This window comes from Alternaria ventricosa (assembly GCF_023758065.1).
Source record: "Alternaria ventricosa strain BMP 2768 chromosome Unknown scaffold_18, whole genome shotgun sequence".
Taxonomy (NCBI): domain Eukaryota; kingdom Fungi; phylum Ascomycota; class Dothideomycetes; order Pleosporales; family Pleosporaceae; genus Alternaria; species Alternaria ventricosa.
Genome location: NW_026055698.1, coordinates 522,854 through 542,347, shown reverse-complemented (window position 1 = coordinate 542,347; position 19,494 = coordinate 522,854). Strand labels below are relative to the sequence as shown.

The window sequence follows — 19,494 nt, the reverse complement described above, 5'->3', positions numbered from 1 at the left end:
TTAGTCTTGACTTGCGCTTTCTCATTCCGTGTTTAGCAATGTTCGTCATGTCTACGAAGATGGGACCATCCGATAGTCCGGGGCAGTCGTGACCGGTGCGAATGCACATGAGACATTTGGGGACTGTCGCATCGCATTTGATGCGTTTCTTGCGGCAAACCGCACACGACTTGGTTCTTGCAGGCATTTAGAATACCCGGAAGAGTTTCAAGAGCAAAGAGGATAAATAATGTATGTACTGACGACGCTGCCTGAAGTTTCCAAAGGGCGATGCGATATCGGGAAGTTCCATAACATGCTAACGGAAAACAGCAAGCTAGCAGAAGCTTCCAGGCTCAGAATAGCGCGACCCACATTCCACAATTCCCCAGGACCCTTGGGCTGAACCAAATGTCCCTTGTCAGCGCCAGCAGTCAAATTATGTCAGACAATTGTTTTCAGAGTAAACTTTTGAGTAAAATGCTGCAGTGTGTGCGGATCAGATGCATGTCCCAAACTTGCGAAGACGGAATTGCCTCGGGACGAAACACGTGCTGCTCTTTACGACTATGTGCTGGCGGGATTAGCATGTTCGCGGAAACACAACCGTACACATCCGTCACTTTGCATCCACGTAGAAGATAAATCCGCTCGTGTTACGAGGACTGACGCCTGGGAGCTACCCAAAAGATATGAGCAGCCGTCGCTGGAGACACAGCATCAACAAAAGGTATGTGAGTATCCGCTATTTACATTGCTGCCTCAATGTGTGCAAGTGGTTTATCTGAACACTCAACAGCATAGAAGCGAGGTAGGAGCCCCTCCCCTGCTAGAAATGACGTTCGCGACCTGCATCGCGCGTACGGCTCAACGGCGTGTTGGCTTCCTAGGTGTGTTCAAATAGCACGACGACCCAAAGGCGTTCGCCATTCTCCTCTAGCCTCGTGTATGCTATAGATATTCTTGCTTCTTGTTCTTTCCGTGCTGCAAGGACTTGACAGCTGGGGATGCCATGCGGACTGGCAGGCAACTTCCGCGGGGAGTCGCCGCCCTGCCTTCGATCCCGATCCCGACGAGGCGAAACCTGTTCAGGATTTGCCGCAGGCCTGTATCATGGGCCATTGCTAAACGCATCCGACTATATCCACTCAACTTGAAGCCACAACACGACACTTTTTTCGGACAGTGGACTAACATAGAGGGCCATGATTGGTGGGTGAACAACCGCCTATCAACCCTCTGAAGGGCGCGTTCCTCCCAAGCACCACCACTATCACGACCATCAGACAGCTATTCGTTACAATTCGCATATGCGTGCCTTACTATCGCCTTGATTTGTGACATCAAGCCACACAACCCCGTACCTCGTCCTTTACCGTGGGTCACCACCCTCCTTCGCGCCTCAGGCCGTCCTGGCAGACCACGTTTTCCCCTCACTCCTCCCAGAACGACCAGGCCTACGGAGACCTTGCCCGTAACCCAACACGTGACTCAATTCGCTTCCCTGGAAGCAAATTCATGCGCGAGCTGCATCTGTACTGGCAGTGCGATCCTGTACTGATTTCCAATCACCGTCGATCTGTACTATGCAGCGAGTTCCGCTTGGGCAGTCCAGTGATGGACAGGGTAGGAAGATCGCGATCTCAAAGGCGCCGCCCCCGCCCCATCAGGGCAACGAGAATGCAGAGAGATACGAGAAAGAGGAAAGAGTGTCAGTGACTCTAGCCCTACACTAACACATTACGAACTAACCCGCTTCTTTAGTGCAAGGGCATGCAAAACGTGCCGCAAACGAAGTAAACAGCCGCATTCCTCCGCTCGTACTTGTTCATGCTGACATTCCCGCTCCAGAAGTCAGGTGTTCCGGTGATCATCCGCGTTGCGCCAACTGTGAACGCAACAACTTAGTTTGCGTGTACGATCCAGCACGTCGAGATCGTCTTGGAGAGTATGCTCAGATAAACCCCCCGATATTCGACATATAGACTGACTTTATAGGGCTATGAGGTTAAACAGGAACCTCGTCAATCTTCTCAAAGAACTCGAGGACCGCGTCGATGAGTCAGATAAGAAGGCCATCAAACAGACTTTACACGATGTATGTATTCCGCAGATGATTTCCTTTTCTGAGACTGTTACGATATCATTGCTAACCTTGCCTGTCTTGCAGGTAGAAGATGATCTCGTTTCCCTGGATTCTCTGCAATCTGTCAGGACTCTGGGGAAAAGGCCACGCGAGCAACCTACGACGAGAACAGAGACAGGGGACGGCGATGAAGGCAATCACGGAGAGGCTCTTGTAACTGCATCGGTCGGATCCAACGAGGACCTCGACTTCCTCGACGAAGATTTGATGCGCACCCGCGAGTCGAGAGAGACCGGCTACATGGGCCAAAACTCAGACGTCCAATGGTTACGAAGCGTTCAGCGTCAAGCAGAGCGTGGCAACTCAGATCCTCAAGGGCAGCGATACGGTCCTCCTGGCGCAAGCTCGGCGGCTATTGACGAACGATCCGAAGCTTTGCATGAACGAAGACAGAACGCTAGACCAGGCTCAATGCAACACATCACGGATGCGACTTTTTACCTGGACGGCGACGACATTGAGGTCGACATCGCTGTAGACCCGGACGAGATGCCTGGTCCGGATATTGCTGAGAAGCTCTTTGATTGCTACATGGGAACTGTACACGGCACATTCCCACTCATGCCTACTAACTTCGAGGACCAATTCCGGCGCTACATTCAATCTCTCAGATTCGGACGTCCGTACTCAATCCCTCCCCCTTGGCGTGCCACCATGAATCTGCTTTTCGCCATCGGCGCTAAGTACTCTCATCTCATTAGTGCCGAGTGGCGAGGCGATGAGAGAGACCACCTTGTATACATGACACGAGCTGTTCAACTCTTGGGACTGAGAGATACCATATCGTTCCTGGCAGCACCCAGTCTGGGCAGGGTCCAAGCAGTAAGTCACTATCTCCAGTCATTCGTCCTGAATATGCCTAACACTTGGAACACCAGACGGGAACGTTAGCATTTTACTTCCTTGTCATTGGGCACGTGAGTAGAGCATGGATCATGAGCGGGCTCTCCGTCAGACTTGCCTTGGCACTTGGTCTACACTTGCGCAACGAGGACGATTCGATGAATGACTCTAAGAGAGAGCCGTTAAGGAAGACTTGGTGGTGTTTGCACTCAATCGAGTGCCTCGTTTCATCCATCACTGGTCGGCCTCCGGTCATCGGAAACGAGGATTGCACTGTAACATTGCCAAAGTCCGAACCCGAATCTCCAGATCGAGACGCAACTGCGGAACCACAGCCGTCTCGCATTCGAACAAGCTACAATACACCTCGGACTCCTACAAGTAGTGCTACCTCTGACTCTGGCCAACGGCATACGGAGGGAAGCCACTATCTGCACACGTATGTCACATTGACTATCATCTCACAGAAGGTTCTTTTCAGCCTCTACTCGCCCCGGACTGCAGTCCAATCCTGGGAGGTATGTGTTCCATCTTTTTACTTCGATCCTTTAGTTGCCGGAAAACGATTGTTTAATGTGTACGTGACATTCTACTGACTGTCATATCTACAGTACGTACAGACGAAGATCACGGAGCTGCTCAAAGGATTAGAGGACTGGGTCAAGGAGGCCTTGCCACCTGAGGATATCCGCCCAAGTGACTGGAACCGACGACCTGAACTGAATCGCGAACGCTTCCTGCTCCGAATTTACTACTGGAGTACAAAGGTCCTTATCACCCGACCTTGTCTCTGTCGGATCGAGCGAAGGATATCAACAGAGAGTGAGAAGTCCATGAACTTCAACAGTAAGTCGGCCGAGACATGTGTCGACGCAGCTCGAAGTATGACGATGCTATTCCCCGAGAAGCCTGACACGCATTTCATCTACTCACAAGGACCGTGGTGGGACGTGGTTCATCTCGGTACGACTATCATCTCACAAAAGGATTCTGACAAGTACTGACGCTCTTCACACTAGTCATGCAATCACTAGCCGTGCTGCTACTGGAAATGGCCTACGAAGGGAAGCACCTGAAGGATGAGAGAGAGGACATCATGGGCTGTATCAAGAAGATGATACGCTGGCTTCGAGCCATGAAGGCCAACGACCCAGTCGCTGCTCGGGCCCATGATGTCGTTTACAAGATTCTCAACACATGCGCGCCGGCACTTCGGGAGCAAGTCAAGGAGCTAATTGCCGACGATACCGAGTGGACGTCTCAACCCGCACAGCCTGCACGCTCCGCCCGCCCTTCTACGTTCACGTCGCAGTCAACCTCATGGGATGCAACAGGTGCTGCTGGCTACTCACAAGAATTGCCACCAAATTTCCCACCACCGTTGTCCGAGGCCCACTTCATGGATCCGCTACTCTCATACCCTATGCCGGCTCAACAACCAACGTCTTTCGCTTTTGGAAACCCCTTCATGACAAGCTTTGATCAAGGCGTCCCTCTTATCGACATGCAGCAACTGTGGTGGCAGTCGGCGCCCTTGAGCAACCTGGGCTTGTATCCCTCTGAGATGAATATGTCACAGCAGCAACTCATGCAACAGCAAATGCAGCAACAGATGCATCAACAGATGCAAATGAGCGATCTCACGGAGCAACAGGATGAACAAGGGTCTTCCGGGCAGCCTTCTGGCTAACAGTGAGGGGAGAGGGGGACGGATTGGTGGCGTAATGGCAGGTCCAAACAGCTTTACCGCGAACATAGATATCTGAATACGCGTCAACGAATTCACGAAGTATACACCAACATGGGTAGCATACATAGAAACCCCATTCCTCCCTCGCAGCCAGCTCACCGTGTGGTCCCAACGTTTTGATGCATGCCCAATTAAGACAAAAGCTTTCGCGACTAACTCCCAATTTCAATCCACAACACTCTCCATAGACGGTCTTCCAAAACTCGACACGGACTAAGTTGGCAACTTTAGATCAGCGGGTTTCGCTAACTCCTCAGCGAGCCGCAACATCACTTACCTCGTTAGACGACATAGTCTTGTAGAAGACAAAGGCTCTGTAAGCGGGATCGTAGTTCTCCTTGAATATCTTCTATGAGTATTCTACATGCCACAAGCCAACAACATCCTTACCTTTCCAGCAGAGGGCCCAGACGACAAGAAGCGAGCTAGCGTCTGATACATGGCTATAGCGCCGTCCCATATCCACGCCATGCTTGTTATGGCGATATAACGTGGGGAGAAATGGTTGTCGGTAGCCTCGGGCACGGGTGAAGTGCGAGAATGGTGATGGATGATGACTGCAACGACTCGGGTGCCATAGTCTGTAGATTAAGGAAGGCTACGCAAATATACGTTTATCGAGAATGCAGGGCTTAGGTAATATTGAAGTCAAGATGAGGTTTTGGCTATGCGTCTCGTATTGCGGAACAGAGTCCCGTGACCAATCATAGTGGCGGAGGTGCGCCTGAATGTGGGGCGGGGGTGGTGAGATGGAATCCTTCCAGGCAGTCTTATGCGTTGTTTCGTTGCTTGCACGTATGAAGATGGTCACACCATGTGAAATATTGGAAAAGACAATGGCGTTGGTGTGGATATGGCCACAAAATTCTCGTTATTTCCAATTTAACAACCAACATAATCGTAACAGTCTTATGCAAGTCCATCGTTACTTCGTCAGAAAACCTCAACCACTAGACGGCTGCCTCTTCTTCAAGACGTTCCTCCGCTGTTTCCGATCCGCCTCCAGTAATCTTTCCCGATCGTTTTTATCCTTGTGAGACCCACTGCCCTCGGCGCCGCCGAATCCCTCTCCTTGTGTGATGGTGACTCCGCTGACGGCTTTGCCCGCCCCAAGAGTGATACCATTGGCTCCGAATTTGCCCGCCATACTCTTCGTGCTCTGCTGGCTGTCGAAACTGGACCTCCTGGCGGGCGTGTGGTTAGCGGGTGTGGTAGTTTGAGACGGATCTGTACCAGCGACTTCGTCAGAGGACCACCATCCTTCGGGCCGAGACGTCGAGGTTTTTTCTGTCATTTGAGAGTCGCCGACTGACGCACCTGGTGAGCTGAAGGATATGGTTGACATCCTGTTTGTTGAGGGTGGCGGTGAGGATATGGTTGATATCCTGTGCGAGGGTGGTGGTGACATGATTCTGTTGCGGGAAGGCGAGGGCTTCTCTTCGGTTTGGGTTCTTCGGTGAGTGGGAGGTCGTGGCGTTTGAGACGCTTGGAAAGGACTTGCTAGTGACAATGGCCTTTCTGCTATCGTCGTGCCATCGATGGAGCTCGGCGCTCGCGAGTGCTGGGAAACTTTCCTTGTCCGTAGCGCTACCGGAGCGGTCGCACTCTCATCTCCCGCATCGTCGTCGTCTTCGTCGCCGTCTAACCCGGGTAGTTTGCTGGACTCTGGTAGGAGACCTTGGTACCGGCCCGGCGATCGTAAGCGTCGTTGCTTCTGACTCTCTAGGGCTGCTGCTTCTGAGCCTGCGAATTTGTCCAAAGCTTCAAAGACGTGCGGGAAGACGAGTGTGTGAACCGATTCCGCCCACAGGAAGTCGAGGTGCTCGTAATGGGGGATCTCTTTGGCGATAGTATGGGCTGGTAGCTCCTTGAGCATGACCTTGATATCCACTAGACTGTCTGAACCGCCGTAAACAAGCACGATGGGCGTCTTGATGTTCTTGGTTGGGAACTTGGCAACCTTGTAGTACTTGGATCGATTGGATGTGATTGGATTTGGCGCTTCATCGTCGTACATTTGGAACGTGCCATTCCGAATGATCTGGAACCAGTGTACCACACTCTTAGTCGAGGTGTACGAGTAGAGATGTGGGTATGCTGCGAGCTTTTGCTCGGGTAGGATGTTAACGGCGGACCAGTTGAAAAGAAAGCGCAGCGAGGTATCGATGAATCGAACGAAAATTGGAGGATATAGGATGGATTGCCACATGGTTGCCGATGGGAGAATGGTCTTCCGCCCGAATGCCAAGTACAGGATATCGGGAGATGCTTTGACAAAGGCGTCGACAATGCCAGACGCAACGCCCTTGGGGGACATGGCCGGGGCTAGCGCAATGAAGACATCCACCTTCTCGTTCAGTGTAGGATGGATAGACAAGGTCGCGAAAGCCTGCGCGGTTCCTTGCGAAAAGCCAATGTACGACAGAGAGGGCTGGTGCGTAGTCTCGAGGATGTAGGCGATGGAGTCCGGGATGTCGTGGAAGGCGAACTGGTCCATGCTGAAGTTCCAGAAGCTGCTCGAGGTAGGGGGCGTGTGGACGCTCTTCTTGGAGTACTTGTTTCCACGGTTGTTGCCGAGCCAGACGTCGTATCCGCGCTCGACCAGCTCAAATGGCAAGCATCGCTCCTTGTCGGTCAAGCAGACCCAGACCTCGCTGTTCATCATGAGGCCGTGGTGGAGATAGACGACCTTCTTCTTGACGCCCTTGGCCCTGTCTCCGCTGTTGACGCGCACATTTTCCTCGCCCTGTCGCCAGCCCAGCCGGTGCAGACCTAGGAGATATCCATCGCCCGTCTGCACAATGTGTTCCTCGCAGTAGTAGCCGTAGAGGTCGCATAGCTCGGTAAAGTCGGATGCATTGGCGATGGAGCTCCACACGCCCTTCTTCTTCTGGCGCGAGCGCTTGGACGAGGGCGACGAGAGGTGGTTGAACAGGCGGCGCGTGAGGCGGTAGCAAAAGTTGATGATGGGCGTGGGGAGGGCGAGGGTGATGACGGCAATGAAGGACTCGAGACCGATGAGGCAGATGGAGAGAAACAGGGCGATGTACTCGCGGATGTGGAGGCGCGACAGGAAGGGTATATGGAGCGTCATACTGCCCAGGTGTGCCCTCGGGCGTGTGTAGACGGCAGGGCACAGAAGCAATTAAAGCAGAGACTTGATGGCAGGCGGACAACGCATCGCCCCTCTGTACGCGCGGGCCTCGGAAAGTTCACAGCTCGCGCTCCAGCCCCTCTTGAGTTACGGTGAGGTCTTGCATGATAGCTCAGCGAACAGAGTCGAAATGACGTTCCAGACGGAAGCAGCCATCCCTGACATGTGACAACGCATCCTAGCCCCGGAGGTTAGCGCGACGTTTCGCCGACGGCTGTGAAATGTTAGCTCCACCCCATCACTCCACACATGCATTGTTGAATGCGCTGGTAGCCACACGCGACCTCCTGCCACGATGCCGCAGTCCTGCAAAGACATCCGTATGGCTTGCTCTATCTCTTGTGCGATGCCTCGGCTAACCGGAGTGGCTAGGCGCTGCGCTGGCATTCTGCCTCCAAAATAGCGACTGCATCATGGTCGACCGACACACGCCCGGCGAATGTCTGCGCCCACCCCTCAAATACACCCTCCCCACCCAGTGCCAGCAGCTGCAAAAGGGCTACGCCGAGTGCAAAAAGGGCATGATTGACATGCGCAAGCGCTTCCGCGGCAACCGGCCCATTGCCGTGCCCGGCCAACTCGAGACGGGCGCATTTGGCCAGGGCCGTTCCGAGGCGGATGAGAAGGCGGGCACCATGGAGGAGAAGGGATACATGCTCTACGCGGGGCGGCCGTACAAAGACGTCAAGGAGACCAAGGGCGATGAGGACCCAGAGAACAAGGGCCTGGACCGGTAGTCACGGTCCATGGTACACGACAGCATAGATTGGCGTTTGGGTATCACGAATGGGGACCCCATCTCCCCTCTGTATAGCAAGCCTGTACATTACGCATACTAGCGATATATCACGAACCTCTGGGTATGATGAGACGAACAACTGCAACCCCTCCTTGACTAGCTCGCTCTCTAGATGGCAAACACATACGATCGATCGAAGCACTCGTCCCACCCCGCAACCCCGCCCGTCCAGTATCTCCTCAGAACCGAACACACTTTGAGCGGACAACTCGTCCCCAGAATCCTGCTCAGATCCTCCAAGCTCGCCTCGATCCAGTTGCGCGTTCCTTCCCCGCCATGCATAGCTTCTACACCCGCGACGATCAGCGGCCAGACCATAAACTTAGCCATGCGCGGGACTTTGAGTGCGGTGCCGAGGTTGCTGAGTAATACGTCGCCATAAGCTGTTTGGCTCTCGAGCAGTGAAGGCGTAGTCGGGAGGACCATGAGTGAGCAAAGCGACAAGGTGGCGTAGAGCGCGACGGCGGATTTGTACACCAGGCCAACAGTCAGCCATTCGGTGCAGAAGGTGCCAGCTCGCGCCCAGTCCTCGACTGAAAAGGCCTTGATGCGGTCGAGGACGTCATATGCTTCGAGTGCATGATCCGGGTTGAACTCACACAGCTGTATTGCTGCAGACGCTTTTGCGCGTAGCTGATTCGTCCGCAATATCTCAGTGAAGAGCTCTCGCGGACAGAGCGTGTATGGGAAGATGAGACTGTACACGTCGGTTATATCTTCCGTCATTTCCTCCGCAGTGTTGCTGATGTCGACTTGATCCCATGATGGACTGCACGTGTTGGAAAGAGACACGATACTGATCATATGAGTAGGTTTCCAATAAAGGACAAAGAGACGTACACTAAGTAGAGCACCATCGACGGGATCAGGTGCGGGGCTTCCTTCATGAGCTGCTTGGGTCCACCTCTTAGGTCAACTATCCGCTTCATGGCATTCACATGTGAACGTCCATCCGCAAAGGTGGGGTTTTGGAGCTAGGGGTACGTATCAGTACATGACTCCAAGTTTCGCATTCCAGACGCGCTCGCATACCTCCAAGCACATGAACATGAGAATCGTAGTGATGGTCATGTCCGAACATCGTGTCTTGTCCTGAGCAATATGTCGACTTAATGCTCGCAAAGCTGCGCCTCGATGTTGGTATAGTTTTGTCCGCGCTATCACCGCTGTATGGCCTGCGCCTAGTGGTAGACTATGGATGAAATGGTTGAGTGATAGGCAGACTAGCGCATGATGGATGGACGGAGTAAGCAAATGCAAGACTTGTGGGGGGAAGAGTACGAGGGCGGGGTTGGGTGCCAGTTCTTGGGAATCCTTGTATTGTGGGTGTATCCGTACATTGTCTGGTAGCGTCAGCCATCGGCCATACAAGTCGCTTCAAAGCGCGCCCCATGTTTCGGGGCGATGGAGAGAGCCACTCACAGTATTGAACGGCTTGTATCACTTCTGATGTTTCGTCCATGAGATCATCATAGAGCGGCACATCTTGCATGCTCAGGAACGCGAGTAGACGCTTCAGCCGTTGCAGTGGATCACGACCTGAGCGCAATACGCGTGCGGCTTCCTCGTGCAAGCCTTTTTGGACGATCTCTTCGATCTTGATCCTTCCCCCGATCTCGAATACCCTGGCAGCTTCTCTTGCCACGGCTATCATCTTGAAAGATAGAACATGGAGATCAGTAACCCGATACTGGGGATTGTCGATCCGGTCCTTTACCCATTCGATCAAGGCGGCTTCGTAGTCTATGGGCTCGCAGGCATAGTCGACTTCACTCTTAGCCACCGTGTTGTTGCTCGAATTTTTACGCGGACTACTTTCTTTCTTCCCTCTTCGTTTGGATGTCACTATCCCTGGCTGAACCCACTGAAGTGGCTTCGCGTCATCGTAGCCCGAGCATTGCCGACCGCGTCTCTGACACTTGTTGCAGCGCGGCAGCGTCTTGTCGCATACTAGACGCCGTTTAAGACATTCCCAGCATTGGCGTGTTGCTCTCTTTTCTCCTGTTTCGGCCATGGTCGCCTCTGAATGCGGATGGATAGAGTTCAACCGGAAGGTACCCGCGAAGAAGGCGGCAATGGCAGCAGCTTTGGTGGCCTCATAAAAGCGTGCATTTCTGCTGCTTTATTGCCATAGAAAGCTCGTCTGACTGTCATGGGTGGCTGGTGGTGATGAGTCCAGCTCGTTAGCATGTAGGTCTTGGCCATCTTTATTGCTGTATTGGGTCTAGTCCAGCGAGGAAGCTTATGTGCATGTGGCGCTGGGGGCCTGAGACCCGAGTCTCATCGTGTTCGGAGGTGCCGATCCGAAATGTATTGCGCTGCATCGCAACAGAAAAGTGCAAATTGTGAGCGACCGGCAGAAGTTCCGTATCATGTATACATATACATTTAACAGTCTGTCTAGCGTGATGTGGCTGTTTTTTTTTAGGAATGCGCGACGCGCTCATGCCCGAACGGCAGTTGCGTCATTTGACAGGCGAAAGCCATCACGACCTCGGGAAGCTCGAGTGGCAGGCACGCCTCACCAACGACCATCACGACGAGGCTCTGCCAAACATTGCCATCGCTAATCTTTTTTTCGGCCTTTACATCAGTACAGTGTCATTTCGTATCGAGCGGCAATGTGTTGATACCTAGATTTCTACATGGCGCGAGGGGTGTTACTATATCGCGATCCGAGCTTGAAACGCAACATATTCCAAAGTCGTTCTGCCTTGATCCAACTCACATACCTATTCTTTTAGTCAAGCTCGTTCGATTGAGATCAAGAGAGCGGCAGGCAAAGGCAATGCTTGACTGTGTAATCGTGCCGAAGTCTTGGCCATCAATAGTGCTGTGTCAGGACAAGCCTGTTGTAGCCCTATTGGTCATGACAGATACCCTACTCTTGCTCCCTGAAGTCAGCAATAGTCGTTTAAAGATCGCATTGTAGGTCCTCAAGTTCCAATACTCGGACTCGCTTCTCACTCCTCATACCACCGTATTACCCCATCAAACAAGATCTATCATGGCTCCCTCGGACGGCGACGTCGTTCCCGGAAGTGTCTACCTATATCAGCCTGTCAAATGGGCCCCTCCTATGTTCGCAGTGTGGTTTGCAGTTGCTACCATTGCACATGTCTGGCAATGTATCAAATACAGGGCCTGGAAGGTCACCGGCCTTCATCCATTCTGCGGTCTGTTTTTCACAGCAGGATTTTCCGTACGTTCGTATGGGGCTTATAACTACGACAATGTCGGAGTCTACGTCGCAAGCTCCATCCTAATACTCTGCGCGCCGTAAGTAACTCGCCCTTCTCTTTTGAGGTAGCTAACACATCACCAGCCCCATCCTAGAGCTGGCCAATTATCATGTGCTAGGTCGAATACTCTACTACGTCCCATACCACTCGCCTCTCCATCCCGGCCGTACCCTAACGACGTTTGGTGCAATATCTAGCATCGTTGAAATCCTGAACGCGATCGGCGTCTCCTGGCTAGCGAACCCAAACATACTTGAGGTCTATGCCGACACCGGACATATCCTCATGAAGACATCGCTGATCTTACAAATCGTTGTCATCCTTCTCTTCTGCATCATCGCCGGCGTCTTCCACAAACGATGCATCAGGGGAGGCATCAAATCGGGAAAAGTACAGGGCCCTCTCATCACTTTGTACATCAGTCAGGGCCTCATCGTCATTCGCACAATCTACCGCTGCGTCGAACACTTCGGCATCAGCCGCGTACCCACAACTCCATCAAAAGACTGGGACCCAATGAGTCTCTCGCAAATTGTTCGACACGAATGGTTCTTCTGGGTTTTCGACGCAAGCTTCATGCTTGTAAACACCGTGCTATGGAACTATCGCCATCCGCGTCGCTACCTACCGGAGGACTATCACATCTACCTGGCTCAGGATGGGCAGACTGAGCTGGAAGGTCCAGGTTGGAAGGACGACATGCCGTGGTTTATGACGTTTATCGATCCGTGCGGACTTACGGCATCTATGACTGGTGATAGTCGGAGGGCAAAGAGGCCATTCTGGGAGAACAACGGCTATGAGGCTGTCGAACTCGGTCAGAGAGACAATGATGGTGCAGGAGTCAAAGCCTGAGAGGATCGCATGCTTTAATGGACAATGCGAAGGAGGTTTGTGACTTCTGCGTTCCTTCTCAATTGATCAATTGCGAGTTCAAAGTCGTATAAATAGCACTATAGGCTTCCAAATGCGAAACTCATGATTCCGCACATCGTTGCGACCTAGGTGTACATTCACTTGAGATGCGCGTCAACGAGCCCATTGTTGCACCGGGGAGCTGCGAATGCGCGGCATCATAGCGGTGTGCATCTCAAGTATAGGGGCTGTAGGGCTGAGGGTCGAGCAGGGCGTTGATTGTATCCGTGAGATCGGAGGGCGCAGCGTAGTGGGAGTTGTCACCACCTTGGGAGGATACCTAGGTAGGCTGACGTCATAGACGCGTCGCTGGCCTTTCAGCCCTTCTCTCACACGACGAGCCCCACTACGCAGCCCGCCTGATCATCGACTTTCCCCTATGTGGTCATGTCTGCCTATGCTACCACTCGCGTGCACTATGCCTGCAGTTCTGGAGGCTATATCAATGCTGTTGCTGTCGCGATTGAAAGCTGAGGTGCAACGCGGAATCTACCTCGGCTCCACACAACATGACCGCGGGTCTCGACACGCGTCGCATTCGGTCTTCCACTCTTGCTGAGCTTCGAGACTACTACCGCCAAATACTGAACGATGCGCCAATCCAGGAGATCACGACACAGCTTCTCCTAGCTGTTGAGAGAGGCTCGGTATCGCCGCTCGCCTTCGCACCATGGCTCGGTGTAGCACAGTCGCCTCTCGCTACACGCGAGGCGCTCATCCAAGATAAGTCCGTACTTGTCCGCAAGTTCGGCATCAAGTTTCTGCGCAAGGGGCTTTGTTCTCCGCGATGGAGAGAGACATGGGATGGTCTCGGGGGAATTGCTGGGTTGCTTGACATCTTTGCAGACCTCTCGGTGATTGAAGTCAAAGCTGCCTGTACCGCGATTGGTCGTTCGGGTAGAGGGGCTGAGGTAGATGCGAAAAGACAGCTTTTCACGGCACTCTTCAAAGCGCTGCACCCTGATCGCTTTCCTGGTGCGCCGCATAAGACGAAAGACCAGCGCGCACTTGGAAGGTTCTACCGACTCATCATCCCTGCGTGTTCGAAGGAGCTGGTGGAAGAGGCCATCGCAAGCGAGTCGAAAGGAACATGGAAAGATGCACGAACCAAGGATCTCGTCAAGTACTATCCAGAGTGTATGCAAGAAGAGCTCCTCCAAGCGGCGAGCGCGGAACAACCACCCAACGACAACATCACGGTACCTACAGAGCTACTGCATCACCATCCGCCAGGTAAATCGACCACAAAGGGCTTCTCCAAGTCTATGGAGTTCTCCTTGAGACTCCTGGAAACCCTCAGTAATTCAGCGCATTCGGTAGTGGAGGACGAGACTTTCATCGATCAACTCGTCAACCCTCTTATGAAACGTGCCATTAAGAACCGCGCAGGTTGGGACATGGTACAACGAATCGTCGATCTTACGATGCGCTATCTGGAAAACCATCCAAGCACAGGATGTCACATCACTGGCATCAAGGGCGACTTTCTCCAGCAGGTCGCCTATTGCTGGTCACAACAGCCAAGTTTGTTCGAACAGCATCTGCGGAGACTCTGTTCTCATCCGGTCTTTGGTACAGCCAGCAAGATCAACATCGGAGACTGGGCTGTTATCCTCACAGGGGTTCCCGTAAAGCGAAGCTACCCACTCTTGAGACTTTGCTACCAAGCGTCCACCTCGCTTGACCTGGACAGCGATGAAGATCTGAAGAATACCAAGGGCTCGATCCATCCCGGCTTTTTCGCGAATTTGTCCCCTGCCGACGCTCTGCTACTGTTTACTCGTCTGCGAAAAGCGAGAGGAGATGTTGATTTAATCGACCTTGATCGAAATCGCTCTATCTTCGGCCAAACGCCAACTTATGAACTTCAAGATCAAAGCGGTGACCCGGATATATTTCACATCTGGCTACTAAGCCTGAACAACAAGGAAGAAGACGCCAAGACATTGGCCAATGGCTACGTTGATGTGCGCAAGAAGAAGGCTGCTACTGCATCTCAGCCGGAACAACGTGCATTCTTTGCCAAGTCAGCGCTATTTGCTGCTATCGCCAGTGGATCTTTCGATATGCTGAAAGATACGCTAGAGTGGACGAAACGTTTCTTGCGAGATCCGCTCGTGATGCGGGAGATCTATCCAAACATATTTCCTGAAGAAGCTACACGTCTACTATCAGGTATTCCTGCATCGATCAACGGACTGCCAAGCCTGACTGTGCTACAACACCGAGTCGCAATGGCGAACACAATTTTGCAAGGAATGTTTGACACAGCATGCGAAGCCCTCAAGGAACCTTCGTTCAACGCGCATGATTGGAGTGGCGTCTTTGAGCTATTCCACGATGTTATCAAACTACGGATGGACCTCACACCACATGTCAAGAAGCAACTCAGAGCCTCTGACGACGGTATACATGCCTGCATTTGGCAGGTCACGATTCCGATGCTCATTGCGGTCGAGGAAAAGGCGCAAAGAGAGGAATACGCAAGACTGGAGGCGGACCATCCCCGTGGTATTCTTGCCTATCACAGATCCTTCACTATTGAGCTTGAAAGCTTGGACGTCTCGACATATGTCTTCTTAGACACCCTTGCACGAGCGAGAAACGAACTCTGGTCCAAGCTAAGGCCGCTAGACCGTCCTGCCACACTAGCGCTTCCTGAGCCCTTTCCTCGAGGACTTCCAATACAATGCCTGACTGCACCGTGGATTCTGAACGTGAAGGATCTCAACAGCATAGGGGCGTCTTACATTGCAGCGCGTACCCAGCAAGCCATCTTCCCAGATCCGAAGACTGCTCTCCAACCCGTATCACTGGACAAAGAGTTTCAGAAGACCATTGGGCTGTTCGTAGACAGTTACCAATATGGCCTACAGCTTTATATACCCAAAGCATGCGATAAGCCGGAGAAGAAAGCTCGTCTCAGAAGGGCGTGGCAGTATGCCATCGGCCCTCTAAGCTCCGACAGGATGACAGAGGAGGAAGCAATACGCTTTTGGAAAGACATGAAGCCAGACGATTTGGATGAGTGGCCGCCTGAGGGCGTGATGAGGAATATAAAGAAGTCTTGGCCAATGATACCTGAGGATGACGGTTCGGGTGAGCCATGTGAATGGAACCCTTTTGCGACAAGACCGGATTTTGTCGAGCGGGAACTTGATGCACCGACTTATGTGGACTTTTCAGTTGGCGTATCGAGAATCATGACTTCAAGAGGCCGTGTGAACTTTCCCATTGTTGCAGCACCAGTTAAAGTTCCTGGCTACGAAGAGGACGCTAGGCTTATCTGGAGTTCATCGCGCGATATGGGAGAAGGTGGCGTGTTATCGGCTCTGCTGTATCTCGACGCGAAATTCGTCAAGAGCGACCGCCTTCTAGCGACCCTATTTCCTTCGGAAACAGACACGCGATACCCGGCTTTATACTTGGACGAAGAGTTCCTCACTTCTGATGAGCCAAATCAGTTTACAGCTTCCAGAGCCATACACGGTCATCTCGATACGATACCTCCTACATTGCTGGCACAACTATCACGAAACCTCGTCAAAGCTCTTGATCATGCGGACACAGTTGAGGAATCCGACAGCCATACAGCTCTGCATGAGGTCACTATGCAGCTCATTGCTCGAGTGGGCGAAAGTGATAGACCCGGCTTGGCCACGCAGTCAGCTGTCCGTACAATCCTGGATAGGCCCAAGTCGAGCTCATGGCATCGCATCCTACTAAAACCGAGTTTCCTCCGAAGACTTCCGGCGTCGCAGGCCAGAGCCTGCATTGGATCTCTTTCCGATGAGATTATCAGCATGGTACAGGCCAAGAAAATCAATAAAGAAAGTTCAGCCGACGGCAATCTTGCGCCACCCACTGGCGAGCCGCACGTAAAAGTCACTACGATTAAGATGTTGGTTCAGCTTTTCCAGGACCTTGACTTGAATGGAACAGACTATGCACTTTCAGTGCTATCCACACTTTCCAGAATGAACACACATGTTGACGTCCGGCTCAACATCGTCAAGAGCCTCCTAGTACTGCTTGATAATGGGTCTCGAGACCAGTCTCGCGCAGTACTTACTCTCCTGGAGTTGTTCATACCAATAGCTGGATCTTTGAACGAAAGACAGCCGCTGGACGAAACGCAGTGGCTGCAGTACGAACAGGACCTTACGCTCCCCGAGATCCAGGCCGGCATCTCGCTCGAGGATGGGTCAGAATCACCGGTTCTGGTGGCTTTGATCCAATATTTCTGTAACAAGAAGAACGATACGGTCGAGTTCCAGCAATTCGTAGACCGAGTCTTGATGCCGGTACTGCAGACTCTGAGAGATCAGACGACGAGATGGGTAGCATTGTTTCTCCGAAAGTATGGGCTTGAAGATGCGCTGCTTATGGACGTTCGCATCCCATCCATCCCGCGAGACCCGTACGTGAACAGGCTGCTACTAAACGAGAACAACAAGATGCCAGCTCATGTTCCGCATACTATACTGGAAGAATATGTGGAATACCTGTGCTTTATCATCGGACCTCCGGCATCTTTGCGAGCCATGAATCAACGGCTTGTCGCTGATCCTGCGCTAGCTTCACTTCCTGAAGTCCAAACATGGATACGACTATTTGCACTAGACCGTAGTCTCTGGAGCATTCGCCCGTCTGCGAACTTCCTCGAACTTCTAGAGTACGCAGAAGATTCTTCCGACGATACGGTTCTTACACCCAAACTCATCCAGGAGCAATATCTCAACCTTTTCACGGCGTTAGTTTGGAACGACTCGCCAACATACACCAATCTCACTAAAGGCTTCTGCAATAGAATGATAAGTGGCAGTTATCTCGCAAAGTCTTGGTGGTTACGACACGGCAGACCGATACTGATGGCGATGGTGTCCTACGTAAACAATTTGCGCAACCAACGATGGGAGCGCGACCCCGCCCGTCAACCTTCGGTTCTCCCTGATACCTTTTCCTGGCGTCTTTTCCTGCTCGATTATCCATGGCCGTCACACGATGAAGAAGAAGAGGTCCGCGAGAAAGCATGTACGCACTTCGCGGGTCAACTAGAGGCAATCATCGATGATATGAGTAGCCGGCCAGTCTACCATCAAGCCCTTCGAGAACTGATTGACTACCTTGGCACTGACATCGTATCTTCCAAGAATAGCGGAAGAGGAGAAAAGCGATTTGGCACAAGCGTATATACCTACAAGAAACACGATCTGTTGCATGATGCTCTCATGAACAATCGCATCTTGACGGCAACATGCGTAGGCGACATTCGTAAGACGAGGTTGAGCTGGTTGACAGCACCGGACTTGTTGAAGGTCGAAGTTGCCTGGGCACTAGTCCAACATGTGGGGACCGAATTGAAGGAGGAACGAGCTATCGTGAAGACAGAGACAAGGCATAAGTTAAAACTGATGTTGGAAATGTGGAAGGCATCTGAGAATGAGGGTGTCCGGAGAAGAGGATGGGAAATCGAGGAAAGCTTTCTGCCCTAACCATACCCAGGAAATGGGGCATGGCAATAGTGCTTGCTTTAGTTAGTAGGCAGGGTTTACGTCAGCTCGGATCCTTCGATGCCGTCCAAGGTTGGGCTGGTGGCCTGATCAATGCTACTTCACAAATTGGCGAACCCCGCTTGACCCCATCACTGCAGCCCGCGAAGCGCAACAATGAAATCTCCCCAAATTGTTGAAGTCAACATGCGAAAGACGATGGAAAAAATGACACCACTTTGGTACTCTTGGCCACAGCTCGCCGACCGCAAGCCCATGCCGCCACTCTACCAACCACTGATATTCATCCTTACTATTGTCCCATTCTTCTTCCCCAGCCGGCGTCGGATCGCCATCTGCATATTCCCACTGATTCTAGACCTATGCTTTAGGTCACCATGCTATACCTTCGGTAACCCCTCTTCCGATTATTACAACAGCTCGTTCTTCATTGCTGTGCCTATCTGGTTCCTCGAATTCGCCATTTTGTCTCCACAGAAAGGGCCCGGTGCCCCTGCATACATTGGAAACCCGAAGCGCAGCGACACTAGGAGTGAAAGAGCCGTGGACGACATGAGCTTGACATGGCAGAAAGTTCTCCGGGTGTGTTCACTCATGGTTCCGTCGCATCGTGGTATTGGTTGGAATTGGCAGGCCAAAGGTGTTCCTGACGGTCCGTACGAGGGTCTTTCGAAACGGGCCTTTGTGCGCAGACATGTCTATAAGATGATGATTACGTACTTGCGGTCTATGGCCATGCTCGTGCTACTCGGATGGGGTTCAGCTGCGGAGGTATGGCTGCCATCGGAAGCCCTCCCCTATCGCCTTATAGTCGATACACTCATTGGCTGGTCCGGTGCGATATGGGTCTGGGAAAGATTGAACTTCGCTTACAGCTTCATGGCGGCTGTATCCGTTGCAAGCGGGGTATGCGAAACGTGGCAATGGCCCCCGCTAATGGGAAAGTTGAGGGATGCGTGGTCTGTGAGGCAGGTCTGGAGTGTGGTCTATCACCAAACAATGAGAAAGGTAAAGTCAGGATTGACTCATCATGCCACTTTTACCTCGATTCCAGCATTCAACCACCTGCAATGTCCAAGCCCCGCTAACGCAAATGTGTATTGCAGATGGTCTCGCAACCCGCAGCTCGCATTGTGCGCCTCCTTCTCCGCAA

General features: G+C 52.4%; 6 protein-coding genes across 6 annotated transcripts; 4 read left to right on the top strand and 2 right to left on the bottom strand.

The window, feature by feature from the left end:
* Positions 1-1,565: 1,565 nt before the first annotated feature.
* Positions 1,566-4,658, top strand: J4E93_008879 (uncharacterized protein; the record flags this gene model as incomplete). The annotated part of the gene is made up of 8 exons (XM_049346776.1): positions 1,566-1,690; positions 1,978-2,077; positions 2,150-2,947; positions 3,004-3,149; positions 3,259-3,407; positions 3,473-3,486; positions 3,580-3,931; positions 3,988-4,658. 8 exons carry the CDS (start codon positions 1,566-1,568, stop codon positions 4,656-4,658), a joined length of 2,355 nt encoding a protein of 784 aa, XP_049196196.1.
* A 1,003-nt stretch (positions 4,659-5,661) lies between these two features.
* J4E93_008878 (uncharacterized protein) lies at positions 5,662-7,812 on the bottom strand (the record flags this gene model as incomplete). Its single annotated transcript, XM_049346775.1, has 1 exon — positions 5,662-7,812. One exon carries the CDS (start codon positions 7,810-7,812, stop codon positions 5,662-5,664), a length of 2,151 nt encoding a protein of 716 aa, XP_049196195.1.
* A 355-nt stretch (positions 7,813-8,167) lies between these two features.
* On the top strand, positions 8,168-8,609 carry J4E93_008877 (uncharacterized protein; the record flags this gene model as incomplete). Its single annotated transcript, XM_049346774.1, has 2 exons — positions 8,168-8,192; positions 8,245-8,609. The coding sequence occupies 2 exons, from the start codon at positions 8,168-8,170 to the stop codon at positions 8,607-8,609; spliced, it is 390 nt and encodes a 129-aa protein (XP_049196194.1).
* Positions 8,610-8,779: 170 nt separating this feature from the next.
* J4E93_008876 (uncharacterized protein) lies at positions 8,780-9,721 on the bottom strand (the record flags this gene model as incomplete). Its single annotated transcript, XM_049346773.1, has 3 exons — positions 8,780-9,467; positions 9,512-9,645; positions 9,704-9,721. The coding sequence occupies 3 exons, from the start codon at positions 9,719-9,721 to the stop codon at positions 8,780-8,782; spliced, it is 840 nt and encodes a 279-aa protein (XP_049196193.1).
* A 1,957-nt stretch (positions 9,722-11,678) lies between these two features.
* On the top strand, positions 11,679-12,768 carry J4E93_008875 (uncharacterized protein; the record flags this gene model as incomplete). Its single annotated transcript, XM_049346772.1, has 2 exons — positions 11,679-11,950; positions 11,997-12,768. 2 exons carry the CDS (start codon positions 11,679-11,681, stop codon positions 12,766-12,768), a joined length of 1,044 nt encoding a protein of 347 aa, XP_049196192.1.
* A 569-nt stretch (positions 12,769-13,337) lies between these two features.
* J4E93_008874 (uncharacterized protein) lies at positions 13,338-18,323 on the top strand (the record flags this gene model as incomplete). Its single annotated transcript, XM_049346771.1, has 1 exon — positions 13,338-18,323. The coding sequence occupies one exon, from the start codon at positions 13,338-13,340 to the stop codon at positions 18,321-18,323; it is 4,986 nt and encodes a 1,661-aa protein (XP_049196191.1).
* Between the last annotated feature and the right edge of the window lie 1,171 nt (positions 18,324-19,494).